Source organism: Miniopterus natalensis, chromosome 2 (genome assembly GCF_054644295.1).
Source record: "Miniopterus natalensis isolate mMinNat1 chromosome 2, mMinNat1.hap1, whole genome shotgun sequence".
NCBI classification, from domain to species: domain Eukaryota; kingdom Metazoa; phylum Chordata; class Mammalia; order Chiroptera; family Miniopteridae; genus Miniopterus; species Miniopterus natalensis.
In genome coordinates, this window is record NC_142082.1 from 38,245,846 (window position 1) to 38,258,216 (window position 12,371).

The 12,371-nt window shown below is 38.3% G+C and overlaps 2 protein-coding genes across 3 annotated transcripts in view; one reads left to right on the plus strand and one right to left on the minus strand.

Moving 5' to 3' along the window:
• UGGT2 (UDP-glucose glycoprotein glucosyltransferase 2) overlaps positions 1 to 10,464 on the plus strand; it is a 138,251-nt gene extending 127,787 nt beyond the window's left edge. For both annotated transcript variants that reach the window (XM_087814269.1, XM_087814270.1), the window contains 2 exons: positions 28 to 154; positions 4,348 to 10,464. In XM_087814269.1, the coding sequence (XP_087670395.1) occupies positions 28 to 154; positions 4,348 to 4,370 (150 nt within the window). In that variant the 3' untranslated portion in view covers positions 4,371 to 10,464. The remainder of the gene's footprint in view (positions 1 to 27; positions 155 to 4,347) is intronic.
• Positions 8,703 to 12,371, minus strand: part of DNAJC3 (DnaJ heat shock protein family (Hsp40) member C3) — a 57,329-nt gene continuing 53,660 nt past the window's right edge. The window contains exons 11-12 of the mRNA XM_016224148.2: positions 11,931 to 12,079; positions 8,703 to 10,419 (exon numbers count right to left, since the gene is read on the minus strand). Of these exons, the coding sequence (XP_016079634.1) occupies positions 10,262 to 10,419; positions 11,931 to 12,079 (307 nt within the window). The 3' untranslated portion in view covers positions 8,703 to 10,261. The remainder of the gene's footprint in view (positions 10,420 to 11,930; positions 12,080 to 12,371) is intronic.

Genomic DNA, 12,371 nt, shown 5'->3' on the forward strand with positions numbered 1-12,371 from the left:
TTAACAAAACTTTATTTAAACTTTTAGTGCAATAATCCCAAAACAAAAGAACCGAAACTGAAGGCTGCTGTCAGGATTGTCCCAGAATGGGTGGAGTATGATACTGAGATACGACAACTGTTAGATCACCTTGAAAACAAGAAGAAAAATGCAAGTAAGTCATCATTCGTGGTGGTGTCTGAACCATATGTCACATTAAATGAAATTAGAATAGATTACACACCTATTCCTTTACTTTTTGTGTCAAAAAAATCCCTACCAAGACCAATGTCAAGAAGTTTAAAGCCTGTGTTTTCTTCTAGGAATTTTATGATTTCAGGTCTTATGTTCAAGCTTTTAATCCATTTTAGTTAATTTTTGTATATGGTGTAAGATAGAGGTGCAACTTTCTTCTTTTGCATGCGACTGTCCAGTTTCAGCACCATTTATTGAAGATACTGTTGTTTCCTCATTGTATGTTCCTGAGTACTTTCGCATAAATTAATTGACTTTATATGCACGGATTTATTTCTGGGCTCTCTGTCCTGTTCCATTGATGTACATGTGTGGTTTTATGCTAATACCATACTATTTTGACTATTATAGTTTTGTGATATAGTTTGAAATCAGGAAATATGATACCTCCAGCTTTGTTCTTTCTTAAGATTGCTTTGGTTATTTGGGGTCTTCTGTAGTTCCATACAAATTTTAGGATTGTTTTATGTCTGTGAAAAATTCTGTTGGAATTTTGATAGGGATTACATTGAATCTGTAGATTGATTTGTGTATTATGAACATTTAACAATATTCTTCCAACCCATGGGAAGAATATCTTTCTGTTTATTTGTGCCTTTACCAATCTCTTATTGTTTTCAGTGTGTAGGTCTTTTACCTTTTTGGTTAAATTTATTTCTAATTATTATTTTTGATACAATTGTAAATGGGATTGTTTTCTTAATTTTTCTTTCTGATAGTTTGTTATTAGGGTATAGAAATGCAACAGATTTCTGTATATTGATTTATATCCTGCAACTTTACTGAATTTGTTTATATATTTTAACAGTTTTTGGTAGCTTCTTTAGCGTTTTCTCTATATAATATCATTGCATCTGCAAATAGTGTCAGCTTTACTTCTTTCTTTACTATTTGGATGCCTTTTAATTCTTTTTCTTACCTAATTGCTGTGGCTAGGGCTTCAATACTGTGTTGAATAAAAGTGGCAATCATGGGTATCTTTGTCTTAGATGAAAAACTCTCAGCTTTTCACCATTGAGTGTGATGTTAGCTATGGGCTTGTTATATACAGTGGTACCTCGGTTTTCAAATGTCTCCGTTGATGATCGATTTATGAACGCTATAAACCCGGAAGTAAATGCTTCAGTTTTCGAAGACACCTCAGAAGCTGAACATGCCACACGGCTTCCACTGGCTGCAAGATCCTGAAGCCTAGCTGTTGGCTGTTGATCCCTCGGTTTTCGAACGTTTCAGAACTTAAATGGTCTTCTGGAATGGAGTACACTTGAAAACCGAGTACCACTGTATAGGGCCTGTATTATGTTGAGGCATGTTCCCTCTGTACCCACTTTGTCGTGAGTTTTCATAAATGGATGATGAATTTTGTCAAATGCCTTTTCTACATCTATTGAGATGATCATATGATTTTTATCCTTCTTTTTTTCTTTTTTCTTTTTTTTTTAACATATCTTTATTGATTTCAGAGAGAGGAAAGGAGGGGGAGAGAGAGAGATAGAAACATCAATGATGAGAGAGTCATTGATCGAGCCCGCAACCCGGGCATGTGCCCTGACCGGGAATCGAACCCCGATTGCCTGGATCCTAGGTCGATGCTCAACCACTGAACCACGCCCGGCCAGGCTTTATCCTTATTTTCTTAATGTGGTGTATCATATTGATTGATTTGTAGATGATGAACCAACCCTGCCTCCCTGAAATAAATCCCACTTGATCATGGTGTATGATCCTTTCAACGTAGTGTTGAATTTGGTTTGCTAACATTTTGTTGAGGATTTTTGCATCTGTGTTCATCAGGGATATTGGCCTATAACTTTCTTTTCTTATGGCATTCTTGTTTGGTTTTGGTATTGGCAATGCTGGCCTTGTAAAATCAGTTTGGAAGTATTCCCTTCTCTTCTATTTTTGGAAGAGTTTGAAAAGGATTGCTTTTAATTCTTCTTAAATGTTTCATAGAATCACCAGTGAAGCCATCTGTTCCTGGATTTTTCTTTGTTGGGAGGTTTATGATTACTGATTCAATCTCCTTACTAATAATTAGTCTGTTCTGATTTTCTGTTTCTTCCAGATTTAATATTGGTAGGTTGTGTGTTTCTAGGAATGTACTCACTTCTTTCAGGTTGTCCATTTGTTGGCATGTTCATAGCAGCCTTTTATGATCCTTTGTATTTCACGGTTATATTGTCTTTTTATATTCCCTAGTCTTCCCTCTGTGTCTTGGGAAAATTTTTTACTTTCTCTTCAACCCTTCTATTAATTTTTATTGTTAAGAGGGACAATAACATCTTAATTTCCAACAGATCTTTCTTTTCCCTGTTTGCTTCCTTTGAGTTTCAGTTTATTCTTGTTTTATAGTTTCATTGACTTTCAGAAATCTCTGGAAAATATTAATTAGAATTATTTTAAGTATCCCTTTGGTTTTCTCAGTTATCTTTCTTTCCATTGGGTGAGTTGTTTTGTGTGGTCATCTTGGTCTTGTTTCTTTTGCTTTTATAGTCTTCCTCGAATTTTTATATATTTAAGAATGAAATATTAGATTGATATAGATAGCTGGCATAGTAGGTTTCCCTTGCCATGGTGTAAATGTGTCTGTTTCTCCAAGAGGCTTCTTCTCTGAATGGGAAGGTTGATTGATAGCTCTAGGTATGTTAGCATGTTGTACAACTAACTGGCAGGCTTCCCTCTGGATGTATGTGCGTGGAATAGATGAAAGCCTATCCCAGATATCACCCTACCCACAAGCCAAGAGTATCGATACCCGTACAAAAATATCTATGTGTCTGTCTCTCTCTTTTCCTCTCTCCTTTCCCCTCCCCCCTCTCCTTCAATAGATTATTCAGTTTGTTTTCAAGAATAGTTTTCTAGCCCTGGCTGACATGGCTCAGTGGTTACCCACTGAAGGGTCTCGGGTTCAATTCCCGGTCAAGGGCATGTACCTGGGTTGCAGGTTTGATCCTCACCCCAGGCAGGACACATTCAGAAGGCAACCAGTCAATGTGCCTCTCTCACATCAGTGTTTCTCTCTCTCTCTCCCTCCCTCCCTCCCCATTTCCCTCCCTTCCATTCTCTCTAAAATCAATGGAAAAAATATCCTGAGGTGAAGATTAACAAAACAAAAAAAAAGAAAGAAAGAATAGTCTTCTACTTTTTCTCTTGGAATAGTTGTCAGCTTTTCTTCAGTCTGCAGTAAAATGGGAGGGAAAGCTGACTGGCACAGATATTCTAGACCAGTCCTTCAGTTAATTGCTGCTCTGTCTCACTCACTCCCCACCAGTGTTTTCTGTTAGGAGGTTCACCCAGCTTCCACTGTCAGGAATATCAATATATCTCAACTGTGTCTTTATGTATTCAGCTGTATATTCTCTTTTCCATTTTTAGAAATTCACTGATAACTCTGCTCTGATGTCTCATAATCACTTCCCACATTCTCTTATCCCCTTTTATATTTCTTTTCTTTAAAGCGGAATTTAGTGAAGAGAGAAACATAGTGTGCCATCTTGAATTTTGGTACAGAATGCATTTAAGTTGTATTTTAATTAGTTTCTACCTGAAAATATCATTTTGAATTCTCAGTGTTCTTAAATCAATTAATATGTGACAGGTCAGTGATGCAGAAAAAAAAAGAAACCATTTTTGTCTCTAAGAGTCCACTGTTATTGATTCTCACATTTGTGTAATACCTGTGTCTATGTTTGAATGCTCTCTCCTCCCATCATAGAAGAATACCATGTATGTGTTCTGCTCTTTGTTGTTGCATTACACTCATACTTTGTGCGTGGTCAGTAATCTGTTAGTATATTTCAAGGCCTCCATTGCCAGGCAGGGTGCTAGGCCCTAGGATAACAAAGATAAATAAGGTATGGTTCTTGTCCTCCTAGACTGATGGGAGCACACTTCTAGGAGGGTAAAAAGGTAAGTAGTCATGGTACAGTGCAATACAATTGATACCTAATGTACAGAGCTATTCTCATGTCACATAATGAAGCAAATAGGTACTAAACTAACAAAAAAAAGGATCCTGTCAACACCTGTGCTTTTTCTATGTCCCATACATCAGTGAGATTTACTCTAATTTGATATTAAAGTTTTCAAGAAATAAACTTTCCTCCCCTACAGTTTTGACACATGATGAACTCTAGCACTGGCTTTTATGAAAGAAGATAAAAAGTATGACAAGAAATCTGCCACCTGCTGGGAAAGTGTGGAACTACTGCTAAGACTTTTGGAAGTTTCATTAAAGATCGGTGACATATTCTTCAATTTAAAAAATATTATTTAAAAATACATGTACTTAATGTATTAAGTTTAAGTTATATAAGAAATGACCACTGAGTATTTAAAACTAAGACTATTCCTTTTTCCTGATTGCTTAAAACACTGTTTTTTTACCAAAGTGATATTTTGCCACGTAACCCAGTAAAAAACATATCTAACTAGTGGGGGTTTACCAAACCATCAACATCTTTGTGTATTTAAGCTCTCTGTGCATTTATATCTTCTTATTCACAAAATGCATTTAAAATTAGAAAAATGTATGTTTTTTCTTCTGAGAAAAGGACTCATGGTTATCTCTGAATAGCAATAAAAAATTAAGCCTATTTATACCTTATCTGTTGTAAAATAGAAAGTAGTGTCACATTATATTATTTTCTTAAATCATATGATTTAATCTTATGCTCAATTTGCATTTTTTTTATATTTCTAATTTTTATTTTATGATATTTTTGGGCTTATGGGTTGTATGTATGTACTTTTTAAAAAAAGAATTAGCTACTTTTATGGAAACTAAGTTAAGAATGTAAACTTCATTTTCCTGCTGAGCATTTATAATAGGAGAATAGGAATAGTCAGTGTTCATAACCTACCCAACTATTTCAGAGTCATAGGATTTGGGGACTGGAAGAGAGCTCCAAGTCATTAGGACCCCAGCCCCTGAAGAGTCTAATGTAACGGGGCAGAGGTGAACGTGGGAAATCATGATGGTTTAAAAAGCTCCCCAGATGATTCTGTTGATATGTGAGGTTTCGGGAATATCCAGTAGAGTTTAGCCCCCAGTCAGTGTGCCAGCCCCCATTACAAGGCCCTGCCAAGTGGAGCCTCAGGCACCTCTGAATCCTCCAGGCCGATAGAAAACTGTCTGCCTCTAGAGACAGGCTGGTCCATCTTTGACAGCTCTGACAGTTAGGTCACCAGTGAGCCAGGAGCTGTCTCCTGGCAGTCTCTCCTCTTGGCTCCTTTGAGCTTTTCTCAACAAGGCTAGTCCTCTATTTGACGGCACAGCCTGGAGTATTTTCAAGTAAGAACTGTTCCCAGTAGCTTCATTCATTGCTATTAAGAGATCACGAGACCTCTGCTTCTTCTGGTCACCCTCCCTTTACTCATGTTTGTCTCTGATAAAATGGAGTGCTCCAGGTATGGCCTACCCTGATGGAACAAGATTATTCCTGTGGTTTCCAGGGATCCTAAGGAATGTTATCAAAGGCTGCAGTGGTAACTTGGCCTGAGGTGACCAACTCCACGTGCTCTGTGGCTCACTCCTCTTTGGAGTTGGAAGTAACATCTGGGTTTGACAAGAGGTAAGATTCTGAGAGCTCATGGCTTAGTGTTTTGGGCAGAAGCCCCAACTGACTGCAAGATGTTACTTTGCTTTCCTTTATTGTCAGCTTGTTTCCACTGCTATAAGAATCCTGTGGAAAGGGTCAGCTAGGCAAAGACACCTGATTCTCATGCTTACTATTACTGTTATGTCCAATTTTGCTAGTATTTCATAGAGCAGAAGCTAGAACTGCAGAATAATATAGTCTTGATGGCTCCCTTCCCAGTTTGTCTTGTGATTTGAATGGCTAAATTTATGTCTCATTTCCACATGGCTATACCTTGTATCTGAAAGTCTAGATTTATAAATATTCTATAAGGAACTACTTCTTTGTTCGCCTGGCAGCCCTTATTTCATTGTCTTCACACTAAGGCCAGTTGCTCATATACTGCCAAGATATGATTATTAAGAATTTGCAAACTTTGAGCTTACGAAGTTCTGTATAAGCATTCTACCTGTCTTTTAGTTTTAGGGTCTGCAGAATATAGAATTGAGAAGCCAGCTTCTTTTGTTGGTTGTTACAAATTTGATGGAGATAGGCAGCAGTGTGTCCCCCACCACTCTCTAACAGAAATGTACAAATTATAGTATAAAAGGGAAAGTCTTCAAACAAAGCGAATTTAAGTATTAGATTTTAATTGTATTGAAATTGAAGAACTATCCACTTTTAATGCCTTGCTGTCCTCAGACTTTTGGAAGTGAAGAGATTTTAGCCATTTTTGCATTTGGTGCTCTGATCTTCCTTCAGCTTTCGAACAGGAGCCCTTGTCATCTCATTACTGATTATGTGTGAAAAAAGTGGGTAAATGGACTTCTCCAAAAGACTAAAAATGAATCAGAAGCAAAAGAGTACTGATTTTGACCATAAATATTTTTATTAAATGTGAAAATACAAGGGCATAAAAATAGTACCCATATGTGGACATGTCTGAGACCCATTTCAATTAATTTTCAGGTTTTTTTATTAAAACACTAAATTGAGATGGATTAAGTTACTTAGTCTTCTCATTCAAAACCAACTATCCAGCCTTAAGCAGGATATTTTAACCCCGCGAACATCTCATTTTTACATTCTCTGCACTCTGCTTTCCACTGCTAAAAGGTTCAACCACAGATGATTGGAACAAAACCTGTTAACTATACACAAAGCCACGCAGTGGCTAATTTTACTCTTAAATCATTCAGCAAATGAGATCATCCATAAAAACAGAAATTATCCCCACCTTAACATCATTTGCAATTACAGGATAAACTCTGCTACTTTAAAGGGAATGATCTGATTTAGAAAAAGGATATGTGTTGACAAATATTAGCATTTGCCTTCTTTCTTCCTTTCTTCCTTTTTAAATATGGAAAAGTATATTACATTCAACAGATTGCATGAGTCTCTCTAGGTTATACTGTTGATATGTACTCAATGAAAACTCTTTGCAAGGCCTGTCACCAGTGTCCTGTACCTTTAAGGCAGTCGGCCCTAACAAACACCTGACTGAGGAACCATTTTTAATTTAAGCATCTCATGAATGTTTTTCATGGTAAGTCTCACACACAACTTTTGACCAGTTTCATGCCTTTAAAGATGAATCTTTCATTTTCCACCATGACTAGAAAATGGTGCTAATTTTAAATTGTGAGTCATTAAAAATTTGTGGGTAGTTTACATTCTTTTATCAGAGAATCGAAAAGTTCTGTTTCCATATTGATATTTAAAATGAACTTTTAATACTGACTGAAGAGAAAGACATTTTAACATTAGTATTATGTTATAACCAATTCACATCAGTAAACTATTGAAGTTGTTTTCGAGTTTTCATTTATCCAATGGTAAGAACAAACAAACTTTCATAAGTGGGCAATAAATTAATTCTCTTTTTAGAACTTTTTCACATTTATAGGCTGTTTAATACTTGCTGCTGTGGTAATTATCCACAATGTACAGACCAGCGATACTTCACTCCCAGAGCTCACCAAAAAGGGAGGCGTTTAAGAAGGGAATACAATACAGGTAAGGTGAAATGCTCTCTGAATTCACTTTCCCAGAAAGAGCCACAAAAGTTACGAGGCACTGCAGTCTCCAAAGGGAGACTAGAGACTGGTGTAAGTAGCCCTCAAAGCAGTCGATTGCTTCCTCAGTCACCTGCTTTCCATGCACAACAGTCTCCATCAGGCCCGCAAGGAAACTGACTCCCTTTACACACCCACGGCTTCCCCAGGCACGTAAGGAAACATGAATGGCCGTCTTTCCATGCAGGTGGATACTAGAAGACTGCTGATGCCTGTCCAGGCTGCACTTAAAGGCCATTGTTTTCTTCATCAGTCAGCAAAAGAATTTCTCTGAAGGGTTGGCACTTGGCATCACGACTTTTACTCTCTTCACTGAAAACAGGCCAGTAACTGCACATTTCAGTACGATGACTAAGTCCATGGTAAGACTAAACAAGAATTATGGTCATTACAAATGGAGAAAAATAATGTAAACAACCCTCTGGGCAGCAGCTGGCAGGCCGCCAGGTATCCAGTGTCCCGGACACACCTCCCATGTGGCCCAGCTCTCAGCCCTCCTGACTCCCTCAGGCTTCTTGTTGGCAACTTTTCAGCCTCTCCTCTCCCGGGAAGGGCAAGTGATTTGATTTCCTTTGTTCTGATTGTGTGTGGAAATCCTTTTTTTTGAAAGTAGGTAGAGGCCATTGCTAGATTTCAGAAAGGTCACAGTGACATCATATACCAAAGAACCACACTGAAAAATTTTTTTTCTGATATAACAAAGTAGTGAGATTACTGAGATCAAATAAAAATGAATCTCCTTTGGAAATTATTTTCACACTAGCTTGAATTCTGAGACATTAAAACAAAATGAAAGCTGCAAGCTGTTCACTAGTTTTCAGAATGCATTGTTAAGTTTATTGGTAAGAAATAGACTCCTAAATAGATGCAAAAAGCACTTATGTGTTTTACCCAATTCAACTATGCAATTTTTGTCTCCCAGTTTTAAAAATTTTTCCATGTTTCAGAATGACTATAGGAGAAAATGATTTGTGCTTTGCTGTTGTGGACATTACTGGTCAGGATGCCACCTAGAACTAAAATTAAAATGCTTGATTTCATAAAAACATATTAGACTCGTACTGCTTAAAATGTTTCAACATGCTCTAAGACAAACAGAAAAACCTTTCCTGAATAAAGGTACTAATTCTCTTAGATTTTAAATCCATATCAGTAGTTCCATAAATATTTAATATTCTTGATTAAAGTAACACTCATTTGGGGGGAAAATTATCAAATAAACAAAGATTGAATAGTTCATTTTCTTCAAAGATACAAAGAAGGTATCCCAAGAAGAGATACCATCTTGATAGTGAACATATAGCCAGAGCTGAGGATTTGTAAACCTGTATTTTTTTTTCACACAGGAGAACGTGTTGAGGCATCAAGGTCTGGTAATGGGGCGGGTCTGCTGTTTAATGCCCACTTGAAACAGCCCCCCCTCCCGGTTGGGAGGTACTACAGTCCAAGAGGGTGAGCCAGGCTGCGCCACTTTTTGTCTTAAGAGTGGGAAGAGGGCATTCTGTTTTATGTTAACTGAGCAACTTTACATTTCTAAGACAACCCTGTTATAGGAACTGTTTAACTCACAATTTCAGTTGCTGAAGTATTTCACTCTGCACTTCAGCAAAATTACTTTGAATAAAACCACTGCTATCTTATCTGAACCTATTTTATATATATCTTTTAAGTTAATTTGTTGTGTTTAATATTCATATTAAACAAAAGGGTCCATAGGTTTTACAATTCTATTTCAGTGGTTTTTAGTATTTTCTTGCAGTTACTGAACAACAAAAAATACAAAGTATATGCTTAACATCAATCCAAAGCCTGGCTACATTGGCTACCATTTGGTAGCAGGTTCTCTAAACGTGAGTTCTGCCCCCACTTCAGTGACAGCCATGTTCCTGCTGGCAAGGAGATGGAAATGCATGCCAATTAAAGGAGGCTTATTTTCAAGTGACGGGATTGACCAAATCTAAGCAAAATTGTCCCTAAGAACAAACAGCTCAAAATGGTAGTATTCTCTTTAAGAATACAGAAGTAGAACCCATTCTCATGACGATCCCATGCAGCTCCTCCTTAAACACAGGCACTGACCTACTATGCAAGGCTGTGAAGAAAAGAACTTCGCCCGTGCTCCAGCGCAGAACCACAGAGTATGTGAGCACCTGCGCAGGCAGGCCCGCCTGCCTCAGGCATTCCTCACCCCCTGCCCTAACAAACCCATCCACCTCAAGTCTAAAATGGAGAACAGATTTTTCTTATTAAAACAACTCTTTGGTCGTGGACAAACTAAGAGATTTGAAATTTTTTTTCTTTAGGATCCTGGAACAAGTTGTTTTTAATCTTAAAAAAAAAATTTAAGAACAACAAAAAAACCCAGCTGGTTTAATTGAAGTGGAATTTAAATCGAAAAGGTCCGCCTGAGCTGAAGGGATTGAACCCTTGCCATGAGTTCCAGCTTCTGTGGAAGGGGTTGCCACCACCTCCTTGTTGGCTCTCTGCATCCAGGGGGTCTTCTCCATCATCAAACTTCTTCCTCATTTCTAGAAAAGAAACCAACAGAGTAAGACCCAGATACTGACTAAGGTGTGGGGGAGGACCGGGGGACTACTTACTTTCAGTTATCAAAGCAGTTGTGCCTAACACTCAAATATAGGTGCTCCTGTTCCCACCTAGATCAGAGGTTTGGTCTCTAGAGAAATACCAGTCACAGAGAAGGGGGTGAGGGCCAGGGTTGAAAATGGTATATGCTTCTCTGGAAATGGAAAAAATGAATAACCGCAGAAAAAGAGGCCTCCAAAAGTGTCTCTATTCTGACCAAACAGCCATGGCACCATGCAAAGCCCAACAATGAAGTCAGCCAGGCACAACCCATCGAGCTTTCTAGTGCCTCACTATTAAATCTGAGTAGAACTAAGGTTCTTCAGACCTGAGAGGAGCAAGGCCACCTCCACTGCTGTGCCTGTCAGTCCTGAGGAAAATCCCTGATGAGCCAGAGACCAATGCAGGCAAATGGGAGAAAGAAACACTACAGGTGGCAGAAGAGCAAGCTATTATCCTCAGAGATTAGAAATAAGACCGGACTAAGAAAAGGGACCCGAGAACAAAAGAGAACTCTTAGTAATTAAAATGCAGTTCTTTCCTTGATGCCTGCCTTGGTGACTGTTGGCCCCACCTCCCTTGAAGCTCAGCTGCAGAGTCCCCCACCTGTGCAAGCCAAGAGGCCAGAACCACTAAGGGATGTGGTAGACCCTCATCTGCTGAACAAAAGAACAAACAGTATGTATCCTACTGTACTCATTAAGTACACTTCTGTCTCCCTTACTGGATTATAAATTAAGAACAAAAAATCATTTCACTTCAGTTGCATAGCATTTAAGTGAAGTGTTTAAGAAAGATTTGTCAAATAGAAGGAAATCAAGTTTTATGCCCGTTTTTTTAATTTGTCTAGTTCAAGTCATAGCTTCTGCTCCCACCGACATGAAAAGGTACAAAAATCAGTAGATAGCTTAACATCAAATTCCCCCAGGGAATGCCAAAGTATTGTTCAATATTACCTAATTCGTAGCAGTTTCAAGAACATCATTTATAGCCACCAGTAAATCTAATGAATATCTGATTTAGGGCAAAATTCCTGGGGAGCACACACGGGCAGGCAGCTCCACTCCTCTCCCCACACTGCACATTCCAGTCTGGTTCCTAATCAAGCTTCTGTCAGTTTGGCATAAAGAATTCATCACTGGGCTGTGACATTGGAAGGAACTTAAGACATCCCCCTCACTGTTGTGCTTTCATATCACAGGTGAAAACAACAGAAATGTCAGACTCAGGCCTTTCCATTCCATATTTGTTGGTCTTCGCACTGCAAATATGTGGGTCCTTGAGTCGGCCAAGAAAGCGTAAAACTGGACTTCTGAAACTGCAAGGCCACTCTAGTCACCAGCCCTTGAAGTGAGGCCCAGAGCTGCCTCTAAGACAGGAAGAGGGAGGCTAAGTCGCCAGTGACTGACTCAGCCATTTCAAGAGAACAGAAAATGTTAAAGGCTAGTGATACCTGGATCAGAGAGGACCTCTTTAGCAGCTGCAATGTCGATGAATTTTTTCTCAGCTTTTTTCTTTTCTTCTTCATTCTGGAAGTTATCTGGGTGCCACTGCATTGCTAATTTTCGGTATGCTTTAATGATTTCTTGCTTTTTGGCATTTCTGAGGAGTATTAAATTCGATTAATAATCATTAGTTTAAAAGTACCCCAGAAGGGGACATCTGTAATACTTTCAACAATAAGTACAAGTTGATTCTTAAAATGCCACTTTATTTATAGACCTGAAGAAGTTTTCTTTTCCCCATCCCCTCTCTCCCTCCTACCCCCACCAAAAGAAAGCTCATTCCTATCTCTTTACCCCTAGGAAATGTAGGCCTAGGACATATTCATGCAGTAGTGTCATATCTTTGTCACCAACAACTAATTCTCCATTACTAGTCTCTATTAATGAAA